Source organism: Chanodichthys erythropterus, chromosome 21 (genome assembly GCF_024489055.1).
Source record: "Chanodichthys erythropterus isolate Z2021 chromosome 21, ASM2448905v1, whole genome shotgun sequence".
Lineage (NCBI taxonomy): Eukaryota > Metazoa > Chordata > Actinopteri > Cypriniformes > Xenocyprididae > Chanodichthys > Chanodichthys erythropterus.
Window position 1 is genome coordinate 12102516 of NC_090241.1, and position 27579 is coordinate 12130094.

At 37.8% G+C, this 27579-nt stretch overlaps 1 protein-coding gene across 1 annotated transcript in view; it reads left to right on the plus strand.

The window, feature by feature from the left end:
• plxna1b (plexin A1b) overlaps positions 1-27579 on the plus strand; it is a 152160-nt gene that overhangs the window by 109064 nt on the left and 15517 nt on the right. The window contains exons 14-27 of the mRNA XM_067374658.1: positions 470-590; positions 772-908; positions 3018-3185; positions 5498-5591; positions 6408-6641; positions 10135-10278; positions 11765-11999; positions 13256-13398; positions 15070-15326; positions 18124-18190; positions 23048-23194; positions 24734-24893; positions 25106-25209; positions 25988-26084. Coding sequence (XP_067230759.1) covers positions 470-590; positions 772-908; positions 3018-3185; positions 5498-5591; positions 6408-6641; positions 10135-10278; positions 11765-11999; positions 13256-13398; positions 15070-15326; positions 18124-18190; positions 23048-23194; positions 24734-24893; positions 25106-25209; positions 25988-26084 — 2108 coding nt within the window. The remainder of the gene's footprint in view (positions 1-469; positions 591-771; positions 909-3017; positions 3186-5497; positions 5592-6407; positions 6642-10134; positions 10279-11764; positions 12000-13255; positions 13399-15069; positions 15327-18123; positions 18191-23047; positions 23195-24733; positions 24894-25105; positions 25210-25987; positions 26085-27579) is intronic.

Here is a 27579-nt window from a genome sequence, read left to right on the forward strand (position 1 = left end):
CTTTCTAACTTAAACTCTTTCAAATGCGTCTTTTAGACTGTTTTCAGACGTGGTGCTGAAATGGAGTGACAATGACTTTACAGTTTCCTGGAAATACATACTTCCTGGAAATAAACAAGCATCAGGGTTTAATTGCAAACACAGAAAACTCTATTCTTATCCGCCGTGTAAGAAATATACTCTTTTAGTATCCTGCGTGACACTAGAAATGCTCGACACAGACACAGGGCGGTTAATAACACGCTGCAGAGGGTTTGCTGTCCGTTCCATTACTCACAGAGACCCGTTTTACAGTCAAGCGAGGGTTTTACTGCATCTCATTACAGTGGTGTGTGTTCATGTAGCGCCTGCAGTCAGTGCTGTAACTTGTCTCATGTTCGGCCACTCAGTTATCGCTTTGAACGGGGAGTGCCAGCGGCCGGATCCAGACCCGTCTAAGACCCTCGTCTCTCTCTTTCTCTCTCTACAGGATTGTGTGTCGTTTGGCCGATGCCACAGGTTACCGTGTGCAGGAAGCTCAGGTGGAAGTGTGTGTCCGAGACTGTCTGCCGGAGTACAGGGCAGTGTCTCCTAAAGCCTTCACGTTTGTGGTGAGTTTAGTGTCACGCTGACCCAGATTTGGTCAAGAAACTGCTCACAAATTAATGTCACACATAAGACCAGATGAGAACAGCTTCTCTAGTGTTGGGTGTTAGTATTGCAAACTGAATGTATGAAATTCAAAAGGTTTTTTCCAGCTTAAGTGATTTCATTTCATACACTCATGTCCAGTCACCGTACTTCACGCGTGTGCTGCCGTCATACGGTCCGATCTCCGGAGGAACGAGAATCACCATTCACGGCAGCCATCTGAATGCGGGCAGCGCCGTCTCCATCAAGATCGGACTCAACTCCTGCCGCTTCGAGAGGTACTGATCATCTGTTCATCTTCTCTGAATTTTCTTTCATTTCAGTCAGTCAACACTAACATTTTCAACGCCATTTTAACATCAGACATACTTTATTTAAGCTTTAACTTGTTAGGCTTTACATTTTCTGATGTGTCCCTTAGTTTTAACTAAAGCTATTAAAAACAATTACATTTAAAGTAATGCTGGAATTAAATGAAATATAAATATTAGGAGGGAAAAAAACATAAACAAAAATTAGAATTGTTGCTTTGGACCTGAAATAAAAAAAAAAAAAAAAAAGGTGAAGGTCTAAAATGACTAAAATTTAAACTGAAATAAAAATAAATTAAAGCTAAATAGAAATATAAAAAAATGTCAAAAGCACATAAGAAAATTACTAAATCCTAAACTAAACTTTAAATGAAAACTGAAAATATAAAATAAAAGCTTATTCAAAATATTACTAAATACTATAATAGTATATAAACAATAAAATAATTGCCATGTTTTTGATCGAATTTATTGTAATACTTTTTTAAATATTTAAACATATTATATTTTATATTGCATTTTTGCGCAAAAAAACTTTTATTAGACCATTTCGATTTTTTTTTTTTATTAAAAAATTAAGAACTTTTAAATGTATAATTTCTTATTAGCATAATGCATCTATTTTACCATTATTCTCCATGGTTTTTAATGTATTATAATAATTTACAATATCAAAAAACACAGAATCCTTATCATAAGTATCATAAGTTGATACATTGTCCAACATTGATAATAAATCGGCATATTAGAATGTCTGATAAATTCAGCATTGCATCACAGTAATAAATTATATTTTAAAGTATTTTAAAATAGAAAACCATTATTTTAAACTGTAATATTTCACAATATAAATAAATATAATATAAAATATAAATTACCTTTAGCATCTGATAACTGCTAAATTATGGTGCTATCATAGTACATTATTGTAGGGGTGAAACATGGGTTAATGTATGCATTTAATGACGTTATTGTCTCTGGGAAAATATATTATGCATTAAGTTTAAAGTAGTACTGTCATCAGACAGGAACTGGCAGAGGTGTTCAGAGCAACTCTTTTCTCTTTGTCAAGTCTGAAAGCAAACAGAAATGATTGATGGGTTCGTGTTGTCAGAGCCCCTCCCTCCACTCATGTGACGACAGTCTTGTCAAAATACATCCAGAACTCAGCAGGTCTCACCAGTGTGTGTTGTGAACACAGTTGCCTAGGCAACACAGCAACTTCACACGCACACACACAAGGACACGCACATAGAGGACACGCACATGCATGTCTGATCAAACATGGGAACAAACCTTCAGACTGAATCTCATCTCCTCATCTTATCTGTCACATGACTAAACGCGCCGTCAGACACGCATGTGTTCGTTTGATCAGATTAAAGTCTGTCATGTTCGGAGCCTTGGCTTTCTTTGAACCTCCAAACTTGATGCAACCTGATGAAAGCGTGTCGTCACACATGTGATCCACTTCACTCTTCTCCTTCAGACACCTTCAGGTCAATGAGTTTGTGCTGCTGTTCTTACTCTGAAATTTAATTCTGAAAGTAAAATGCATTTAAACCAGTCAAATTATATACATTTGCTTCATTTTATGTTTTTTTAAATATAGGTCCATGATTAGTAAAATGTCCATATATGTGTATAAAATACTAAAATCACACAATTTTTTAAATTAGCATAATGTTTTCTACATTACTCATAGTTGTAATTTAGTTGTGAATAATGTGTATGTGTGCATAAAATACATAAGAAAGGATATACATACAATTTTTGAAATTAATTAGCACAATATTTACTACAACATATATACATATACAGTTGTATATAAAGTATATGTGCATAAAACAATAAATAATTAAAAAAAAAAATTTATAACAAAAAAGCAGATGCTTGCAAAATGTTTGAAACAAACTGATGTGTTGTAAAGTGTGTTACAGTGTTGAGTTACATTTGTACTAGTTTTTGACATCAAACTCTTACTACTGAAGACCGAGCAATTCTGGTTTTTCATGATATGAGTCCTTTAACAGAAGGAAATCTTGAGGTTTTGCTCATGCTGTGTGTGTTTGACAGGCGAAGCGCCCGTGAGATCGTGTGTGTGACTCCGGCAGGTTTGGGTACAGGCGGGACCCCGGTGATGGTGGACATAAATGCTGCTGAGCTCAGAAACCCGGAGGTGAAGTTCAACTACACGGACGACCCCACCATACTAAAGATCGAGCCCGACTGGAGCATCGCCAGGTGTGACTCATTAACACATCAGGATGTGTTTCTTTAAGTTCGAATCCATGATTTATTTGAGTGTTTCTCTGTGAAAATAAAAAAGTCCGATATTGGCGATTGCAGGTGCTTTAGCGTGTTTGCAGCTCTGACTCTGGAGGGTTTGAGTAACATCACATCATGAAACTGATGACAGAGAAAAGCTGCCAACAGACCAGGGGCCGTATTCACAAAACATCTTAAGGCTAAAAGTAGCTCCTAACTTGCCGATTTAGGAGAAACTCTTAAAAATAATGGGCGTGTCAGTCCTAATTTTAGGACTCCTAAATGTTTGCTCTAAGAGTATTTCACAAAGCATTTTAGTGCTAAAACTAGCTCCTAAGCCTGTAAAACGTTAGAAGTAGTCAAGAGGACTCCTAAATCACTAAGACCAAATCACAGGCAGTCCTAATCCACCCAAAGACCCCAAAAAACTTTAACAAATAAATAAATATTATCTGATTACCTGTGGCAAAGGTTTCACACTTACAAATGATTAAATAGAGTAAAAAATATAAATATATATAATAAGCGTATTTGGTGTGCTTTCCAAGGGGATCAAGGGCTCGAGCTTGGAATTTAGCCGTAACCCAAAGTTCTCCCCGTATCCCCAGCCGAGAGTGAGGAGCGGGGTGGCAGAGGGATGCAGAAAACTGTCAAAGTAACTATAGGCGAGTCGGCTCTAGTCTGTGTATATATTCCTCCTCTCGAGCTGATTAGAAAGACCGTTTGAATGTGTTTCTCCCAAACTTTGTTTATAAAACGTAATTTGTCGCTTGAATTCTGCATTCTCTTGAGATGCAGACATCAAGAGGCGGAGAATTAACCGTATATACTAGTTTAATTAGTGACAATTACCCTACATTTTAAAACCTTTATGGCAACAATATGGCAACATTTTATTTTGACTATGGCAACATTTTTATTGAAAAATATTTATTTGAATAGGGCAACATTTGTATTTTAAAACCATTATTTTAATATGGAAACATGAAACCTCATTCTACAATATTTCTATGATTAAATCGCTGACTCCTCCCCCATCAGCCAATCACAGTGTGTATACTCCATAGCAACGAGGTCAACCCCGCCCTTACTCTTAGCTTAAGACTTCTGTCTATTCCTTAGTAAAAGTTGGTCTCAGCAGCTTTGAGAATAGGTTTTAAGAGAAAACTCTTAGCTAAGAACTTTTACTGCTATTTAGGAGAACTCTTAGTGGTAAGATAAAATGTTTTGTGAATACGGCCCCAGAACAGCACTGAACTGCGAAAAAATGTTTCACATCCACAGGAGAGAGAGAAAGAAGGAGAGACAGACATAAGTGAAGAGAGAGGGAGAGTTGTGAAAGAGACAGACATGTTAAATAGGTTAATGCTCCAGCATGAGGAGAGAGACCCTGGTTAGTTTTTGTGCTTGAAATTGTGGAAATTATTTTACGGCACTCAAAAGCACCATTCACACGCACAAATAACAGCTGTTTCATCTTCACATGACTGTAGTGTTTCTCTTATTACATATTAAATAAATGTGATATTTTTAACAGCATCCTAACTGTAATACTAACTTAACATGGGTATTTATATATTTCTATGCAAATTAAAAAATGTGCATTTTAATTAAAAAAATAATATTTTGAAATTACAAACATATGTTCAAAAGTTTGGGGTCGGTAAGATTTTTTTTGTTTTTGAAAGTCTCTTCTGCTCACCAAAGCAGCATTTATTTGTTTGAAAACAGTACAAAAAAAAACAAAAAAAACAGTAATATTGTGAAAAATAAAATGAATATAAAACAAAATACACGTCACATGGTCATTTAGAAATCATTTCAATAAGCTGATTTGCTGCTCTAGAAACATTTCTGATTATTATCAATGTAGTTGTGCTGCTTTCATTTTTCTGTGGAAACCTTTTTTGCAGCATTCTTTAATGAATACAAAGTTCAAAAGAACAGCATTTATTTGAAATAGAAATCTTTTGTAACATAATCAAAGTACTTTTGATCAAAGTAATGTGTCTTTGATTAATTAAAACTATTTATTTCAGAAAAATAAATCTTACTGACCTCAAACTTTTGAATGGTAGTGCACTACATTTTTAAAATGATATACTTTACCTTCAGCAGTTCGGTACATACTCTTAGTGCAGAGAAGTGTTCAGATTGTCATTCAGCCAAAGTCTCCACTGGCTAAAGTGGCTTCAGGAGGAAATGAAAATGTTGTGTAAGGTGATGGATGGTTAGGAGGAAATCCGTGTTTTCTTGAGGTTTACGTTGTTGTTTTCCTTCTCTGTTAGTGGTGGAACCCCGTTAACGGTCACCGGCAACAACCTCGCCACCGTCAGAGAGCCGAAGATGAGAGCCAAATACGGCAGCATCAGTTCCTTCAACGTAAGTGTCTTAACATACAGATTCACTGCTGCAGACTGAAATTATCATCATGTTATTCTCTATAGTTATTATTATAGTCACTTATTACTATAGTCATTATTCATTCACCTTCCTTTATCTCTATAGTTATACCCAAAAGTTTAGCAACAGTTTGCCCAAAAAATGTTTTCAGTATTTCTACAAAAATATTAAGCTGCTTAATAATAATAAGAAATATGCAAATCAGCATATTAGAATGATTTCTGAAGGATCATGTGACATTGAAGACTGGAATAGTGATGCTGAAAATTCAGCTTTGATCACAGGATTTTAAGATATATTCACATAGAAAACAATTGTAATAATATTTCAAAATATATTACTGATGTATTTTTGATCAAATGAATGCAACATTCTTTTAAAAACAAAGACTGACTCCAAACTTGTGAACTTTACTCTATAAACTAGTTTTATGGTGCTTTTTGTCTCTTCTGAGCTCTAAAGCAGCAGGAACAGACAAACAACCGAAGCCCTGTGTGCCTGCACATGTTTTTCTTTGTGTATGTGTGACATTGAATCACCTTTTCCCAGTTTAACCTTTAAAATGTCAATGGCTGACTGGATATAGAACATAAAATGTCTCTATAAAGCCCAGAGAAAGTCCCGCAGGGCTATCATAACCTTTCCTCCTCCTTGACCTGCTCATCTGAACGGCTCTCGCTGCTGTTTTCCTCTTCTCTACTTCCTGTGTCTTCATTTTATTGGCTCTTAAGCAGTGTTAGTGTCTTCAGTAATCTGTGATGGTTTTCTCTCTTTCTCTCTTTCTCTCTCTCACAGAACTGCACTGTGCTGAATAACACCGTGATGGTGTGTCTTGTGCCGTCCGTGGCCGGCTCTGAAAGAGGCTTCTCAGAGGTGGGCAGCGGGCCAGATGAGATCGGATTTATAATGGATAACGTTCAGACACTCCTGGTGGTGAACGAGACCTTCAGTTTCTATCCCGATCCTGTGATTGAACCCTTCGGTCCGTCCATGCAGGAGCTCAAACCTGGTTCTCCTCTGATACTGAAGGTAAGAGTGTGAGAGGAGATCTCATTGCACTCGATGGAGCCGTTTTACTGTATTTCTTTATTTTTGAATTAAGGTTAAACTCTACAGACTTGAGCCAACTGAGGTAGATAATGCATAACAACACCCTGGCAACCACTCACAAACCCTGCTATTGAGCCAGCAGGTTTTGCACAGGCAACACCTCTCATTTACTTCAGAAAATGTAAACATCCAGTTCATTAAAATGCTGGTGCTATGGTGTTGAGGTCCTGTCTCTCACTTCATGCACAGCGTTAAACAATTTCAGAAAAATTACATGCATCGGATTATCTGCACAATTCAATTTCACATGCAAAACCTTCTGGGTAATGCGTAGTATGAGTTGAGTCTACATGTTAAATAGAGTCCTTCAGTATCACACGTCTCTAAATGAAGCATGCAAATATTTATGCATGCTTCTGCCTCCGGGTTTTGCCATCCCATAAGCCCCTTGGGCGGAGAGAGGTAGTGTGTGTTGAAAATGAGTTTGAGCGACTTTATCGTTTGCACAGATGTATAGAAATCATGAGGAATTTAACCATCCTGGTTCACAACAATATTATTTTAGTGTTATTTATATAATATTATAGTATTAATATTTTGATTTAGCTTTATATTTTTATATTTTCATTTTAATTTAAGTTTTAATCATTTTTATGCATGCTTTTGTCTTTTTTTATATATATATTTCTGTTTAGCTTTAATTTATTTTTAGTTCAGTATTTAGTCCTTTTTAATACTGAAATTTAAACTTATTTTATGTCAGGCAACATTTTTAATCATGTTCAGTTTAAGTTTTTCATCTAATAATATTATTTTATTTTATTTCAGATTTATTTCAGATATTTTTTATAGTTTTAACAGGATTAGATTTCCCTTCAGATTCTGGCTCTTTAACGATTAATTGGAAGAGTAATGTGCACAAACTGTTTCTACTAACATATTTTAATGTTTAAAGTGCATAGAAACCATTTCAGCTCTGTATCTGCAATTATACAGACTGATTTAAAGGTGAAGTATGTCATTTCTGCGATACTAGTGGTAGCTAGCAGAATTATAAAAAATAAAGCATATTTTGCTTCTGTTTAATTTTTGAAGGTCTAAATGCAGAGAAATTTGGCATACACTTACAGGAAGCTCAATGTCTTTTCCCATGTAAAGCATCAGTCATTGTCCCACACTAGCTAAACATCGTCTGGCTCACCTGCTACATTACGCCACGCCCCAAACTCTCCACCTGCTACAGTAGCCATGCCCCAAACTCTCCACTTTCCTTAGTAGCCACACCCTAATCTCTCCACCAGCTACAGTAGCCTCGCCTCAAACTCTCCACCTGCCACAATAGCCACACCCCAAACTCTCCACCTACTACAGTAGCTACGCTCCAATATCTCTGCCTGCTACAGTAGCCACACCCCAAACTCTCCACCTACTACAGTAGCTACGCTCCAATATCTCTGCCTACTACAGTAGCCACGCTCCAAACTCTCCACCTGCCATAGTAGCCATGCCTCAAACTCTCCACCTGCTACAGTAGCTACACCCTAAACTCACTGCCTGCTACAGTAGCCACGCCTCAAGCTCTACACCTACTACAGTAACCATGCCCCAAACTCTCCACCTGTTACAGTAGCCATGCCCCAGTCTCTCCACCATGCCCCAAACTCTCCACCCGCTACAGTAGCCATGCCCAAAACCCTCCACCTGCTACAGTAGCCACACCCCAAACTCTCCACCTGTTATAGTAGCCATGCCCCAAACTCTCCACCTGCTACAGTAGCCACACCCCGATCTCTCCACCTTTTACAGTAGCCATGACCCAAACCCTCCACCTGCTATAGTAGCCATGCCCTAAACCCTCCACCTGCTACAGTAGCCATGCCCCAAACTCTCCACCTGCTACAGTAGCCACACCCCGATCTCTCCACCACCCCCAAACTCTCCACCTTTTACAGTAGCCATGACCCAAACCCTCCACCTGCTATAGTAGCCATGCCCCAAACTCTCCACCTGTTACAGTAGCCATGCCCCAAACTCTCCACCTGCTTTAGTAGCCACGCCCCAAACCCTCCACCTGCTACAGTAGCCATGCCCCAAACTCTTCACCTGCTACAGTAGCCATGCCCCAAACTCTCCACCTGTTACAGTAGCCATGCCCCAAACTCTCCACCTGCTTTAGTAGCCACGCCCCAAACCCTACACCTGCTACAGTAGCCACACCCCAAACTCTCCACCTGCTTTAGTAGCCACGCCCCAAACCCTCCAACTGCTACAGTAGCCACACCCCAAACTCTCCACCTGCTTTAGTAGCCACGCCCCAAACCCTCCACCTGCTACAGAAGCCACGCCCCAAACCCTCCACCTGCTACAGTAGCCACGCTCCAAACTTTCTACCTGCTAAAGTAGCCACTCCCCAAACTCTCCACCTGCTACAGTAGCCACGCCCCAAACTCTCCACCTGCTACAGTAGCCACTCCCCCAAACTCTCTACCTGCTACAGTAGCCACTTCCCAAACTCGCTACCTGCTACAGTAGCCAATCCCCAAACTCTCCACCTGCTACAGTGGCCACGCCCCAAACTCTACCTGCTACAGTAGCCACTCCCCAAACTCTCCACCTGCTACAGTAGCCACGCCCCAAACTCTACCTGTTACAGTAGCCACGCCCCAAACTCTATCTGCTACAGTAGCCACTCCCCCAAACTCTCTACCTGCTACAGTAGCCACTCCCCAAACTCTCCACCTGCTACAGTAGCCACGCCCCAAACTCTACCTGCTACAGTAGCCACTCCCCAAACTCTACCTTCTACAGTAGCCACGCCCCAAACTCTATCTGCTACAGTAGCCACTCCCCCAAACTCTCTACCTGCTACAGTAGCCACTCCCCCAAACTCTCTACCTGCTACAGTAGCCACTCCCCAAACTCGCTACCTGCTACAGTAGCCACGCCCCAAACTCTATCTGCTACAGTAGCCACTCCCCCAAACTCTCTACCTGCTACAGTAGCCACTCCCCAAACTCGCTACCTGTTACAGTAACCACGCCCCAAACTCTATCTGCTACAGTAGCCACTCCCCAAACTCTACCTGTTACTGTAGCCACGCCCCAAACTCTACCTGATACAGTAACCACGCCCCAAACTCTACCTGATACAGTAACCAAGCCCCAAACTCACGCTATATGTTGAGCTGGAAAGAGTTAACAAATCGAGGTGGACTAATGTCAGTTTTGATGGTATCTGGAGCTCAATTTTTACACTTGGGGAAGATAAACCCATGAATGGCATACAAATAATGCTCAGTGAACAATAAACTGGGTTAATAGAATGGCTACTGTATTTTAGCTTTAAAAAAATCTTAGATACTTCGAGTTTCTGTGATTCAAAAGCATAACTTATAAGTTGAGTATTTTAGGATGATCTTCTGTATATGATAATATGATAAAAATAAAGTTGTCTGTATGTGTGTTTGTTTCAGGGCAAGAATTTGATTCCTTCAGCTGCTGGTAACTACAGGTTGAACTACACCGTTCTGATTAGTGACAAACCGTGTGTGTTGACCGTGTCAGATACGCAGCTGCTGTGTGAATGGCCAGACCTCACCGGCCAACATAAAGTCACCGTAAGTGTGTCAGCATTGTGCATTTCAATACAGATGTGATGATTCTCTTCTCTTCTTCTGTCTTGGGGTTAGGGTTAGCACTCTGCTCTTTCCCACGGCTATCACACCATCATTTGTGGCTCTTCCTCTCATTCATCTTTTTTCTTCTGCGTTTCAGTCCATGTTTCTCAGCATCAGATTACTGATGAGAGTTTCTGTCGTTGCTCTCTGGGGGTTTTTGGGTTGTATTTATTTACAGAGTTTGCAAAGAATCTGAGAAGCAGATCTGTATTTACATGTAGCCAGTTTCATCTTTAAATAGCTGTCTTTATTTGCTGAACAGGTGCTTTAAATTATATTTTGTATGGCAGAGTTATTAAAACATCACTCCAGTGTTTTTTCCCAAGCTGTCTGCTCTCTTTCTGTGTGAGACGAGCCTGAAGGGAGAACGACAGAGGCGCTTTGACCCACATGTTTGTCCTCGACCTATATAATATGACCCATATCGAAGCTGTGTGACAACGAGAGCCCGCCGTTTAGCGCAGTGTCTCGGTTTACTCACAGTATAAAACTTCGCACTAGCTCGTTTGACCCCATTAGCCTCCTTAAACCCAGTTAAGTGTGGTTAAGTGTGATTTAGTGTGATCTACATTATTAAGACCCTCTAAAAGATGCAGCTTTATTTGAGCAATGAGGAATTATATTATGTGGTGCTGTGATATGCATTTATAAATGGATTGTGGGATAGAACATAGTCACAATGTTTTAGGAGCTCATTTTATACTATATTTTCCCCTGAAGTCTGCTTATAATGAAAGTCTTGTTTTCTTTCACCAAAAACAATCATAGATTAGTTTTTCATGACCATTTTCCTACTTTCTCTCTGATGTTTACAATTAAAGTCTCCATGAAATCACAATTGACATCTATTGTTATTTATGCAATATTGCAGTATTTATCATAAATGATTTATCGATACACATCATGATTTGAATTCATGTGCCTTGTTATCTTAAATCAGAATAACTTCCCTCCCTCTTGCTGCGACTTCTCTTCTCTGATGACGAGGGCGGGGCAACCTGTCAATCACATGAGATCCACCAATAGCAAACCACAACCATCCAATCAATTCCCCATGGACAAAATCAAGCCCCACTTTACATTTGTTCTTGTTCCTGAAGCTGTTTCACTTAAATATATGTCATGATAGGGAAGAAAAGACTATACATATATAAAACAGGCTATACTTTCATATGTAAATTACCTCTTCCATGAGTGGATGTCTTTTTTGCATAGGATCAGGAATAGTGTTGAACAGTCATATGTTCATGCACTCATGATTTCTGAACTGTTTTTGCCATTTAATCAATAACTACTCTTTGCGGACATTTTATCAAACAGTATTATTACATAAGAAAAAGAAAATTGCTGTTTTCCGGGCTGTGCCAGCTTTGACACCTGTCAGTCATCATGTGTCGTGCTCAGCGTGTGTGTGTGTGTTGTGCAGGTCCTGGCCGGAGGTTTCCGCTACTCTCCAGGAACTCTGCAGATCTACTCCGACAGCCTGCTGACGCTTCCTGCCATCATCGGGATCGGGGGAGGAGGAGGACTTCTTCTCCTTGTCATCATCATCATCCTCATCGCCTACAAGCGCAAATCCCGTGACGCAGATCGAACGCTCAAACGACTGCAGCTACAGATGCACAACCTGGAGTCCAGAGTCGCCCTGGAGTGCAAAGAGGGTAAAACAGCCATCATTTCAGCACTCTTTTTCATTCTTTTGCTCTTTTTTTTTTTTTTTTCTTTGCCTTTTCTTTCTTTTGTGTTTTTTCTTTCACTCTTTCTGTCATGCTTTATGCTATCTTTCTCTTCTTTTTCTCTTTCTTTTCATGCTTTCACACATTTTTACACTCTTTCACTCATTTGCGCTTTCTTTCCTGCTTTTACACTTTTTCATACTTTCTGTGCTTTTTTATGCTTTCTTTCACTATTTGTTTTGTTCTTTTGCACTTTCTTTTTTGTGCTTTCACTCTTTCTTTCTTTCTTTTTTCATTTTCTTTTGTGCTTTCATGCTTTCTTTCCATTTCACTCATGCTTTTAATGCTTTTTCATGCTTTTACACTTTCTTTTGTGTTTTCTTTGTGCTTTCTATCTGTCTGTCTTTCTTCTGTTCTTCCTTTCACAATTTCTTTCAGGTTTTCTTTGGCTCTTTATTCGTTTTTTGTTTGTTTGTTATCTGTCCTCTTGTTCTCTTTTGTTAATTTGTTTGTTCTCTCCATCTCATCACTCACCTTCAATCTTTTTCAAGTGGTTTTCCTAGTTTAATTTTATCATTCTCCTCCATTTTCTTTTCGCTGTCTCTCTCTCTCTGATTGGCTTTATTTTCTCTGGTCTCCTGTTAGCGATGACCTCATGATGCACACATCATTTATCATACACACACACGCACTGAACTCCCGTCTCATTCCCGCCGCGGTCACAAGGGCGTGAGACGAGTCGCCCATTATCTGTCTCTGTCGGGCCCGAGGTGACGACCTTGTCTGTCTCCAGACATGGAGAGAGGGATGAAGACAGGGAAGAGAGGATAAAAGAGATGGATAGCAGGAGGTGAGAGTGACAGGTCACTGATAAGTGATGAGACGTCCTCCAGGATGAATAAAAAGAGGCAATAAATAACCACAACATCCAGATTGATTAGGCGAGTGACAGGTAGAGAAAACTGGATCGGAAGTTTGGGAAGGAAATCATGTTTAAGCATGTTGCTTTGTGGTTGCTAGAGTGTTTTCTGGTGTGTTGCTAAGGGGTTTCTTGGGTATTCTTGGAGCACATCCCTATCAGCATTAGTACTAGTGATGCTTAACTTAGTAAACACCTCTAATAAACAGTACTTCTGACTGACTGAATATATGATCAGAATTCAAGAAACACTTTTTCTTCTACTTGGGTTGAATTATTTGCCTGACAACGATATTTACAGTTTCTTTGATTCTGTTTCCAGCGTTTGCGGAGCTGCAGACTGATATCCATGAGTTGACTCAGGATCTGGATGGAGCTGGAATTCCGTTCCTGGATTACCGCACTTATGCCATGAGAGTGCTTTTCCCTGGAATAGAGGACCATCCGGTGTTGAAGGAGATGGAGGTATATATTTAGAACTGACCCCGGACTAAACCTGGTTTCTTCTGCACTTCTGTCACCTGATTGAGTTTGGGTTTCTTGCCACTATTTCTTTTGGCTTGCTTAGTTGGAGTTTGAAATACACTTTCAGTAATAATATTGATTTGACACTATTGAATGAGAACAAAACTGAATGGTATTGAGCTGAATAATGACACTGTTGCCTTCTGTTAAGCTGCCTTACAGCTGAATTTGAGTTTGTTTTATAATTGATAAACTTTTCAACTATTTGCATTTTTTATGTTTTTGTCAGTTTATTATTATTTTATTTACCCCAACCTATTTATTTAACCCATTATTTATTTATTTATTTATTTTATCCTTACCCATTTATTATTATTATGTTTATTTAACGTAAAGGATTAGTTCACTTTCAGTTGAAAATTAGCCCAAGCTTTACTCACGCTCAAGCCATTCTAGGTGTATATGACTTTCTTCTTTCTGACGAACACAATTGTAGAAATATTAATAAATATCCTGACACATCTGAGCTTTATAATGGCAGTATGGGTTACAAAACGAGTATGAGCTGAAGAAAGTGTCTCCATCCACATCCATCCATCATAAACATACTCCACGCGGCTCCAGGGAGTTAATAAAGGTCTTCTGAAGCGAAATTATGCATTTGTGTAAAAAAAAACAAAAACAAAAAAAAAAACATAAGTTTTTTTAACAAGTTTTTTAACAAATTTAACAAGTTACAAAGTAAAATATCTAGCTTCCGCCAGACCGCCTTCTATATTAAAATTACGGAAAAAAGTAAGTTCAATAGGGAAGGCGTAGAGCATACGGCGTAAGCGTTTTGAAGAATACGGAAGGCGGTGTGGCGGAAGCTAGATAATTTTACTTTATGACTTGTTAAATATGGATTTTTTTTTTTTTTTTTTTTTTTTTTTTACACAAACACTTCGCTTTGCTTCAGAAGGCCTTTATTAACCCTCCGGAGCCATGTGGAATATGTTTAGAGTGGATGGAGACACTTTCTTCAGCTCATACACATAACCCATACTGCCATTATAAAGCTCGGATGTGTCAGGATATTTATTAATATTTCTTCGATTGTTTTCGTCAGAAAGAAGAAAGTCATATACACCTAGGATGGCTTGAGGGTGAGCAAAGCTTGGGCTAATTTTCATTTGAAAGTGAACTAATCTTTAACCTATTATTATTATTATTATTATTATTATTATTATTATTATTATTATTATTATTATTATTATTATTAAGATTTATCTTTGGCATTTTTGCCTTTATTATGTTTTATTTTATTTTATTTATCCTAACCCACTTATTATGGTTGTTATTATTATTTATTTTATTATTTTATTTATCCTAACCCATTTATTATTACTATTATTATTGTTTTTGTTTTTTTTACCTTAACCCATTCGTTATGCACAGTTATTGAACTGACTTCAATCAGCACTGAATGAACTGAATTGAGCTGAATAATGACACTGTTTCAGCTTTACAGCTGAAATGAATTTGTTTCATATTTGATGTATTTTGCAATGTTAACCCTGTTATTTTCCTGTTTATTACCGTGAAGCTGCTTTGAAACAATCTGTGTGACTTGATGTTTTCATGTGATCTGTAGCAGTTGGTTGAAGTGTTTCTTGTCTCTCTGTCTCTCAGGTGCCAGCGAATGTGGAGAAGGCTTTGACTCTGTTCGGGCAGCTCTTGAATAAGAAGCACTTCCTGCTGACGTTTATCCGGACGTTAGAGGCTCAGCGCTCATTCTCCATGCGTGACCGAGGGAACGTGGCGTCTCTCATCATGAGCGCCTTGCAGGGCGAGATGGAGTACGCCACCGGCGTCCTGAAACAGCTGCTGTCTGACCTCATCGACAAGAACCTGGAGAGCAAGAACCACCCCAAACTCCTGCTGCGAAGGTAAGACATCTTACTTGATGTTCAAGTTCCCATGTCGCACCTGGTTAGGACACGGTGTTAATGGACATCGTGAGTTTGACTTCTAGAGGTCACATTTTCTTTCCCATCACTCATTCGCTCTCCATCCCCCTGTTTCCTCATTTTGCCCTTTTGTGGCCGTCTGTGGTTCATCCCTCTGTTTCTGTCAGATGATATTACACACCCGAACACACACGTTCCCTGCGGAGAACGAGCGTGAGGGAGGAGCACTGCGGGAGATGAAGCTCCTGGAAGAGACGTGACAAGAGCAGGAGAGATGTGATGAGAGATTGAGCGGGAGAGTCAGAGGAGTTTATGACTTTAGTCTAGAAAATAGACATGGTGTATGTCAGTCTTATATCTGTAACACAAATACCAATCTCACGTCCTTCACTTTGCCTTTATTTACCATAGACGTTTTCTCCAAAATTAAAAGTAAAAATATAATATTTTGCACAAAAAAAATAATGAAACCTGTTTTAGGATCATTAAGATTCTTCTGCATTGTAACATTATTTGCATGACAATTAATCAATTTTCATACTGGTGGTTTGTTTAATGTACAAAAATATACAACAAATGCTATTTTAATGCATCGATGCCATTACAGTAAGTGAGAATTTGTTTAATTGTCTTGAAAATACTGTCACTATAGTAATTGTTATTACATACAGTAATTCTTATTATTTTTATCACTGTAGTGGTTCTTAATAGGCTTTATTTTCTTTTAACAAAATCTAATCTTATATATTAATAAATTAATATAAAATAATTAGGGCTGTCAAACGATTAATCATGATTAATCGCATACAAAATAAAAGTTTGAGTTTGCCTAATATATGTGTGAGTACTGTGTGTAATTATGTATATATAAATACAAACACATTCATGTATATAGTTAAGAGAAATATCTTATTTATGAACAAAATATTTTTATTTATATATAATATAAATTATATAAAAATATAAATAAATACATATACTTGTAAATATTTCTCAAAGATATACATGAATGTGTTTGTATTTATATATACATAATAATTACACACAGTACTCACACATATATTAGGCAAACTCAAACTTTTATTTTGTATGCGATTAATCGTGATTAATCGTTTGACAGCCCTAAAAATAATTTGTATTTTATTTGTAAAATAAATTGTAAAATAAATTGTATTTATTATTATTTGTTTATTGTATCTTTATTTATATATATATATCACATCTCTCCTGCTCGTCACGTCTCTTCCAGGAGCTTCATCTCCCGCAGTGCCATTATATTGTTTATTTATTTAGCTTAACCATTTGATTATTATATTTGTTTATTTATTTCACTTAACCCATTTATTATTTCACTTAATCTTTTATTATTATTATTATTATTATTATTATTATTATTATTATTATTCATTACGCTTAGCCATTTATAATTATTTATTTATTTAGCTTAACCCATTTACTATTATTAATAATTATTTTGCTTAACCATTTATTATTATTAGTATTATTATTAATTGTTTATTTCTTTAGCTTATTATTATCATTAGTATTAGTATTAGTATTAGTATTAGTATTAGTATTAGTATTATTGGAAAAGTAAATTATGACCAGGTCATGTTTGTGACATGTTTTGAGATTCATACCTAAGCCAGTGGCTCCCAACCACACTCCTGGAGGCCCACCAACACTGCACATTTTGCATGTCTCCTTTGTCTGACACACCCATTTTAGATCTTTGAGTCACTACTAATGAGCTGATAACCTTATTCAGGTGTGTTTAATTCAGGAGACATGCAAAATGTGCAGTGTTGGTGGGCCTCCAGGAATGTGGTTGGGAACCACTGACCCAAGCCCTATTCATGTGTGGCAAGAATATCTCACTATCAACATTGAAACTGTCCAAATTGATCATTCTGTCTGTTTTAAATTGACTGTAGGCCTACTGATCTCTCATCTGATTTGGCTTAATTTGTGATTTTGTTCCACTTTAGCTTCTCAGTTTCTCTTCTCTGTGACATGACAAACATCACCTAACGATCAAATAAATGTGAGCAGTCAAACCTCAATCTTTCACCCCTCCAGGAACATTTCTAGCACAATATTCTCAGTTGTGAGAAACAGTCTGTGTTTCACGTTGAGCTCTCGTGCCTTATCGTTCTCCTCTGCATCTGTCTTGGCATCAGAACGGGCGAATAAATCAACAGAGATGGTAAAAACAAACATATTTCACCATATTCCTCGTCTACGCCTCCTCTCGCACGCCGTGAGCAGATTAGCGCTAATAAGGTCCGTTAATTACCAAGCCGTGTAATTAGCCTCATTCCGAGGGACTTTTTCGGAGGGTTGTTATTGTGCGCCAGGTTTCTGTTTAATGACAGAAGATACAGAATGTTTTTAATTGGTGTTTTCTTAATGAAGTTTAGTGGTTTGCTTTGCGAGGGAAGAGAGCAGTGCTTTGGTTTGTTATTAATGCTAAATTATTAGCGTGTGTGCTTTGCGCTCAGGTCCTTTGAAGGTTTTTCCCGGAGCTGCGTTCACCACTGCTGGTGGAATAATTCGGCCGCGGCACTTTGATGTCAAATGGGAGTTTAATACAACATCCCCCCCAAAAAGATGTTGGTTATCAGAATGGCTGTTTTTCTTGTTGTGAGACTTGGGAAATTGGGAAATGAAGAAGCCTTCAAAGCATCTCGCTCTGCTCTTAAAGGTTCCCTGAGGGACTCCGACACCCAAGTAAATAAATCCTTGACATTTATTTTTTACTCTGTTTCCCCCTCAGGACTGAATCTGTGGCTGAGAAGATGCTAACAAACTGGTTTACTTTCCTTCTCTACAAGTTTCTTAAGGTAAGATGAAGAAACTGGAATGAATGAATGTTTTTCTGTGTATCTTTCTGTGTATAGTGAACTCACTATAAAAAGATTTATCAGCTTAAACAGTTGAAGATGGTTTGCTGGTCTTCTGCCGGTCTGGTTTACAGGTTTTAGAGAGGTTTTGTACACTTGTCAGGCTGGGAGACCAGCTAAACCAGCCATCTTGTCAACAAAATTGATTAAAAATATTAGTTAAAAAAATACATTTGACTTTTGATTTCATAAACGTAACAGCGTAGACAAAATAAACATTTATATTGTTGTTTTTAGTTTTAGATTATTTTTAGTTGACCCATTTCCAAACTATTTGTATTTTGAATATACCAAAGTCTAGACGCAATACACTTTATGATGATCATTAAATATATTTAGATACTGTTCAAAAGAATTTTTGGAGAGAAATAAAATATTCATTAAGGACGCATTACATTGATCAAAAGTAATTGATAGTAAAGACATTTATAATGTTACAGAATATATCTATTTCAAATAAATGCTGTTCTTTTGAACTTTCTATTCATCAAAGAATTCTAGAAAAAATATTGTTTCCACAAAAAGGTTTTCAACATTGATAATAATAAGAAATGTTTCTTGAGCAGCAAATCAGCATGTTAGAATGATCTCTGAAGGATCATGCGACACTGAAGACTGGAGTAATGATGCTGAAAATTCAGCTTTGCATTACAGGAATAAATTGAAATGTAAAATATATTCACATAGAAAACAGTTCATTTAAATTGTAATAATATTTCAGTTTTAGTGTTTTTTTCCCCCCATATTTTGTTTTGTTTGTTTGTTTGTTTGTTTGTTTGTTTGTTTGTTTGTTTGTTTGTTTGTTTGTTTGTTTGTTTGTTTGTTTGTTTGTTCTTGGCATGGCAAAATATTGACCTGATTAAATGACTATGACTAAAACCATACCCGAAACCATCAAACCACTAGGGGTGTAAATCGGACAGTTCATCACGATTCGATACAATATCGATTCTTATAGCCAGAGATTCGATATTTTCCGATACCTCAAAAAGTTCTGTGATACAATTATGATACGATTCGATCAATATTTCGATATTTTGAGCCTATTTTACACAACCAGTTACATTTTTATTAACTCACAACTGCAACCAAAATATATAACATTTATTTCACATCCTGAACCCTGATTGGGACATTCACAAATAAAAAATTCACACAGTAATCTAATGACAGCTTGTGACATGACAACAGTCAAGAAAGTATTTTAGTTCTATGCTCGATGTGTAATGTCAAAAAACTGATAAACAAGGAATACATATACACACACACACACACACACACATAATTAAAAGACATTGCTTTTAAATGTATAGCACAGTTTTTTAATGAAGCAACAACATATTATAGGTAGGACAAAACAAGACTATTAATATTCTTTCATTGTGCAAATTTATTATAAAGGCTCTAATACAGAGCGGCACAAAGCACTTACACGCATCCCATGTGCAGAATGATGCGCTTGAAGCAACACAGAGTCACAGCGCGTGGTGCTCTTATGCGGCAGTTTATTGACCATATTCTTTCAGTGACAGTTCCATCAACTGTCCCGAGTGTCTTTAACAAGTTCTGAAAGGTAGTTTAAATGAGAATGCACGCGCTGGCGATAATGCATAGACTGATATTGTGGGAAAATGTGGAGAGTGTTAAAACAAAGGTGCCTCTATAATTAGCCCACAGGTATCGATTTTTTACGCATTGCATCAATGCATTGGATCGTTAGACATTAGATCGATGTATCGATCTATATCGATGTATTGTTACACCCCTACAAACCACTTTATGATTTTTAATTGCATATTTGAAGTCCAGACACATGCAGCCCACTTTCTGTACCAACATCATGTTGCCCTTGCTGTTGAATTCATATTTCTCCTTGGATTTGTTTGTGGCTGCATCGTGAGTTTCAGATACAAGTCTCCCTGGGGATGTTCTTTATTACAATCTTTAAAAAACTGCATTAATATAAAGCGCTTCCATAAACACACACTGGAGTGAGAGTAATTTCGTCTGTCTGTGTGTGTGTGTGTGTGTGTGTGTGTGTGTCGTCTCCTGCTGCTCATTAACAGCTGTGTGTTTAATTATCCCCTGTGCTAATGAGCCCAGCGTGGCAGGGCCAGCATATGGATGGGCCGAACCTTCATGCTACGGATCCCAGTGAGGGACACAAGAGACAACAAACATCCAGCAGGAGTCATGGGCGGCTGTTTGTCACTCAGTGTTTTCACCTGAGAGCATGAGCTCTGCTGATTAAAGTTGTCTGAGTCTTATACAGTTTAATTACTTTGGGTAATTAGATTTTTAAGACTGCATGAAGTGGCTTTCATTTACAGAGGACCTACTTTGCTTTTTTACATGTTCAACTGTCTTTAATGTTGCTGTTTGAGCATGAAAAAGCTCTGCAAAGTTCTAAAGCACAAATTCCCTCCAGCAGGAGTTATTCTCTATATCAGTGCGCACTGTTTCTGAACTCCCTGAAATGCCTCCATTGTAGACTTGAGTTTTCTTCTGGGAATGGACACATCACAATATTCCTCATTTAAATAATTCCTGCCCAAGGAATACTCAAAATAAAGGGGAAGGACCTGGTTGAGTTGTTAGAAGTGTGTAGAAACTCACGGTTATGGTAAGGGGCGGGACATTTCCCAAACACACTTAACGCGCTTGACCAATCACAACACGCTAGCCCAGCCGAACAATCAGAGCACGATGTGCTTTTCAGAAGGAGGGGATTCATAGAGACAGGAACTAAACAGAGCGTTTCTGACAGACTGGGGAGAGAGGAGCTGCAACAATGTCAAATATGGAAAAAAAGTTTTTTTTTTTGTTTTTTTTTTGATCATTCAAGCATGAAAATCTGTTCTAGTAGAGTCCAAAAACATAATCAAGACTTTGTAAAAGGGCATAATATGGCCACTTTAAAATAAATAATGTGGCTTACTTTAAAACTAGTTACCTGAACACCCCTTCTGCCAGTCAAACTGATAGTCCTGCCCCCAAACTCTTACCATTGGTTGAATCAGCTGTCAAACAAACAAATCAATGTTTTAAAATCAGTGTTACACATTTTTTCCCTCTGCATATTAAGCTGGAACACAAGAAGAAGGTATTCAGTTAAAAAAAACTCACACATCACCTTTAAGAAAGTAAAATGTGATATTATATTGTCTTTAAAGCCTAATGCACTGATTTTGTGGTGTGTTCTACAATCTTGTTTGGGAACATTTCTGTCTAGCATCAGAGACAAACTCTCAGGAGACAGACGGCACTGATAGAACGAAGATGATGATGATCAAATTAGTGAGACCGAGACGAGAAGAGCAGCAGTTGTAAATGATGAAAGCCAGAGAATGTGTGTAGGAGGAAGAGACTGAGTAAAATGGAGAGAGAGGCGTGTGATTGGCTGTTTGACACCTATCATGCTCTGAAGTGTTTCTCCAGCTCTCTCCTCCACAGTCATTAGCCTTCTATTAACCCTCCATCGCTCGTCTGTTCGCCTCGGGTCTGTTCACGTGCCCAGCCGCTCATTTCCACGTCTAAAAAGCCGTTTTTACACGGCTGAGGCTCCTGGGAGTTGCAGGATTCTGTGTTTTGTCTTATTTATTTTTGTAGGAGTTGCACATTAGCTCTTCAAGACATTACAGAGTTTGAAACAAGCCGTTTGATTGTGTTTTGACTCTTGTTCAAGTGATCATATTACTTCAAGCGATAATATTACTGAATACTACCTTGCATATTTAGCTTGCATGGGTTATTTTAGATCATGTATTGCTACAACAGCAAATATATATGATCAGAAACCAAATATGAAAGCCAATTATAAATATGCCAGAGAGAAGAAACATCATTCATTGAAAAGGTATCGAATTATATAATGAAATGGATAAAATTGTTGATTTTTTTCATTATTAGTGAGATAAAGTGGCTGGAGTAGATGTGCAACACGTCAAAAATAAAAACAGGGCGTGGCGCCACTAACAGTATATGACTCGCACTTGTTTCATGGTCACATGAGGTGATTTTGAAAGCGGTGGAGTGCTGTGAAATGGGCAAAATGAGAGCAAGAGGGACGAGTACAAATATATCTACAAGTGTCAATCATTGGGCAAAGTGGAGAAAATGACCACTATTGGCAAAATTGGAAGAATGGATGCTACAGACACAGTTATCCAATGGTGGAAAACTTCCTTGATCTCACAGTTATGGAGACACTTTAGTTATAACAGCCCACAGGACCAGAAATTGATGTCATTTGGGACGCGTCCCCAGACTGTCCTGGTGTCCACATTTTTCAAGACTTTTTATAAACCACAATTCTCATATAAACTGGGCTGTATTTGAAAGTCCATAGCTGTGGAAAGTGCATTTGAAAAAAGGAAAGCTTTTCAGGCACATATAATTTTAAATATTCATGAACACTTATTCAGTTCTCACAAAATGAAGGAATCTTATGTTGTGTAAATTCCATGATGATCGGATATTCGCTATTAATATTACTGCTGAGTGAAACCTCAAAATAGCATGGTGCTTTTGCCAGAATGAAATGGAGAAAATGAAGGATTAATTTACCTCATATGGTCCTGATTTATCAGCAAAAGCATGAATTGGCTGGTTATAGCTTCTCCTAGAGTCAGTCAGGTGTGCATGCATGAGTTATTTGGGTCTGTTTTGGGACTGTTTTAGGACAAGAAACTTTCTATTATCTGACCCTTGAATATACAAGTGCTTCCCGTTGAGTATGTCTTCATGTGTTATTCTGAGGTCTAATCTCACTCTCTATTATCTGTCCTGTGTGTTCAGGAGTGTGCAGGGGAGCCCCTCTTCATGCTGTATTGTGCTATAAAGCAGCAGATGGAAAAAGGGCCCATAGACGCCATCACCGGTGAGGCCAGATACTCCCTTAGTGAGGACAAACTCATCCGACAACAGATCGACTACAAAACACTGGTCAGTGCTTCCCAGTTCAAAATAAACAAGTAATGGTTCTGAATGCATCCGAAGCTATGACAGTCATAGTTGTCTGTATTGCTTGTTTTAAGTGTTAAAGTGCCTGGATATGACATTTCAGGTAGTGTCTAATAGAGCTGTTTGCAAAAAGTCTGCAGTTTCAAAGACCAAAGAAGCGATTCTGAAACGAGTCGTCAGTAATTCCATTTTTACTTCCTGCTGAACCTACGTAGGTTTGTAACTAATTTGAATAATGCCAGACTATGGTCTTCATTGGCTGTCGGCGAACATCATCTGCTTTGCCTCGCCCTCAAACACTGTAGTTGTAACTGGCACTGGAAGAGTTTGCTTTGTGTTGTACATGTCGAGAAGATGCTGTTTCCACTTTGATGAGACTGATACGGTAAAACCAACACCATTGTTACTGTTCGTATCACTGTGTATCAAGTGCTAAGGAAGAGCTGATATTCAGATATGCTAATGAGAGTTTATTTTCCAACCAATAACAAACTAAGGCTGTCAAATTAAAATTTTAATTTCAAATATTCATCGAATTTAAAATAAAAATCCACATTCGAATGCAAAAAGTTGCATTTTAATTTTAGGTGTGCGCAAGAGATGATGATGATGATGATGATGATGATGATGATGATGATATTAGTTATTGCGGTTTAATGTTTTTCTTAGCCTATCCAGTTTTCCATTGTTTTCTATGTAAACATGCGCTAGACATATCTTTGACCGTTGCACTCTCGTCTCACAACAGAAAGCCGCATGTTTAGAAATACGTAAAATAATAAAAGTTAAACTTTTAAAAAAACATGCCTCAAGAATTTGTGTGGGTTTTTCCCATTCTACTGCATCTCATGTTTTTAGACGCAAAAAGTACTCCGTGTGATCGGCGCTTTTGCTCTGTAATAAACTATGCATAAATAAATGATGCTGTTTTGTTCATAATTGTTTATGCAATTTACAACATTATATTTGAGTTATAAACGTTATACACTTTTTTTTGTACAGTCAGTAATGTTATTTCATTGCTTTGAATAAAGAATTTAATGTGGAGTATTAATATTTTGGTCATTGCACCCTCTTGTGGCCTCAGGAGACAAGCCAAAAACTTTTTTCCCCCTAATGGAAATTAGGGGGAAGAATTTAAATTCAAATTCCTTTTAAATTCAAATTTAATTTGAATATTTGTAATATTTAATTATAAACCCAACAACTGGGCCATCTGACCAATCAGAGCAGAGAAGCTCTCGGTAAGGAGGGGTTTCAGAGAGTCTGAATCCTTTATCGAACCGTTTCAGGCACTGTGAGAATAGAGCTGATACTGCAATGGATATTATGAGAAAATAAAGTGTTTTTGACCTTAGATGCATGTAAACCTGTTGTATGAGACTAGAAAACAAAATTAAGATAGTTTAAATCAGCGTGATAGAGGCACTTTAAACACTATATTATTCAGCTATACTTTGTTTCAGTAAATAGTGTTTGTGATTTATTTTAAGTGGTTTTTATGTTTGCTGTGGTCTGCAGACGCTGCACTGCATTAACCCAGAGAATGAGAACGGCGCAGAGGTCACCGTTAAATGCCTGAACTGCGACACCATCACACAGGTCAAAGAGAAACTGCTGGACGCCGTGTTTAAAGGCACTCCGTACTCGCAGCGGCCGAAAGTCGGAGACATGGACCTCGGTATGAAAATACAGATCAATCGAGTCAAGCTGGTTTATTGTGGTTGGTTACAGCGTGGTGTACCAGCTTGAACAAGTTGCTCGACCAGGTTGACTTTAACCCCACCAGCTGGAAGTCCAGCAAATGATCATAAATAACCTGCTAACCAGCCAAAAATGTCTAGATTATCTGTACATAGAATTATTTTTTCGCTCATGTGTTTCTCTGATCAGAGTGGCGGCAGGGTCGCATGGCTCGTATAATTCTCCAGGACGAAGATGTCACCACTAAGATCGACAACGACTGGAAACGTCTCAACACACTGGCACACTATCAGGTAACCGCAGTGGCCTCTGCACATCTTCTGCCAGGTTACTATGGCAACACCTCTACACCCCGCTGCCCAGTAACCATGGCAACCCCTCAGCAAGTTACTAGGTGACAATTGAAGCATTTTAACACATAGCGCACGATCAGGTAACCATAGCAACTCTTCACAAAACATAAGCACAAAAGCAGTGTTGATCAGTAGAGATGCACTGATCTAGATATTGATAACTGATCATAATTTTTGTTATGGCTGATGATCATATGATTACTGTTCACAAAAAAACTCTAGATTTTAGATTTAGATTAGTTTATCTTTACAAATGTACAAATTTTATGATATAGAATTTATGGCTTGTAACTGAAATGATGACCGACATTACAAGTCTGCTTGCAAAAAAAGCTCTAGAATTTAGAATCAGAATTTTACATATTTATTGTTACAAATGTACAAATGTAACATTTTCACATGAACAAAACTGTAATTTTACAAAAATAGTTTGTCTTTATGGAATTTCAGTTTTACAATTTTGAATGTATGGCTGATATCTGATATGACGACTCAAATTATAAGTCACAAAAAAGTGTCTCTGTAGAATTTAGAATCTAGAATTTCAAAGGTTTACATGGAAGAATTTCACCTTTTTATGTTTACACATTGTTAACAATATAGAATTGTACTTTTCTTTTCTTTTTTGGACAGATATTGGCCAGTGCTGATTGTCTGATGTATTTTTGTCAGTAATAGACAGTGTCAGTGTCAATCTGTCTCTCTCTCTGTTGTGTAGGTAACAGATGGGTCAGCAATCGCATTGGTCCCTAAGCAAAACTCCGCCTACAACATCTCCAACTCCTCGACGTTCACCAAATCCCTCAGCAGATACGGTGAGGGAGCTCTGCTTCTCTCTGTCTCTCTAGTGCAGTATAAAATCAGAGCACACTGCATCAAATACTGCATTCCACAATGGACTAAACCTGACCTTCCATAGACCTTATTCAGAGCAGCGCCATAACAGCTATGAAAACAAGACTGTGAGGCATCTGCTGTAAAAAGCTGTATGAAGCTCTTAGATCACTTAAAATTTTTCACAGCTCATGTTGTCTGGAGTTTTTTGGAAAGATATTTTGCACTGTTTCGTCAGCAGAACAATCCAAAAACACATTATATAGCAGTACAACCCACTGAAGAGATGTATGTCCATCCCTAACAGTCTCGCTTTCATTCCCGTTAAAAATCAAAGATGGAGCTGCTGTGAATAAGGTCTAGCGTATAGCTTTGTTTTCAAGTTTTTAGTGATTTATTAAGTGCTTTTGTCATTTTGATTAGTTTTTGTTTTTATTAAATACATTTCTATTTAGCTTTAATTTTTATTTCAGTTTTAGTCATTTTAATACTTCAGCGTAAACTTACAGTGTAGGGCTGGGACAATACATTGATGCATTGTGAATCGAGAAATGATTCTGGATCGATTCTGATATTTTCCGTATGTGTCGCGATTCTCTCTCAAATTGACTCTGAGATTAGTTTTAAACAACAGATGGCACTGCGTGCTTTAGAAACGGACGCACTCTGCTTCTTTCCAATTCCTTACACACACCACTTAAACCTTCTGTTAAATAATCATTCATAAAGTTCGAAAAGGTTGAAGAGAATTACATGGGAGTTTGCAGTGGGCTGTTTACATTAATCTTGAGTCATAAAAGCATTCTGAGGTCCAAATACATTGTCAGACACAGCCAAATGCATAAGCACTCTTCTTCGTGAGCATTTGAGCATGTGGTTAAATTATCCAAGAGCACCATCTGTTGTTAAAAACTAAGCTCAGAATCGATTTGAGATGCATTAGGAAAATATCACAAATGATCCACAAATCGCGATGCATCAATAGTATTGTCCCAGCACTACTATGGGGCTGTTGAATGATTGAATCTGATTGGTTGATGAACGTTTTAAGGCGTGTAATTATTTTCAGGGAAACGCATGACTAAAGTAGTTCCAGGCAGGTCTTGATCGTGTTACAGTTCCATTTCACCTTACAGCCTACAACAGCAAAAGAACCAAAACCCACAAAGACACTGACCAAGTGAATAAATATATTAAACAATAGGATAAAACCAACACATTTTTTCCCATGTTTTTTGTGACAAAATTGCTAATTTTTTTTGTATGGAAAGCACATACTCGTTTTTTGTTTTTTGTTTTTTTCTTCCCACTCTCTTCTCTCTTACTCTCTCAGCAGTTTAAAGGTTTAGTTCACCCAAAAATTGAAAAATTCTGTCATTAATTACTCACCCTCATGTCGTTCCAAACCCGTAAGGCCTTCGTTCATCTTCGGAACACAAATTTAAGGTCCCGTTTTTCGTGGTTTTTTGAAGCTTT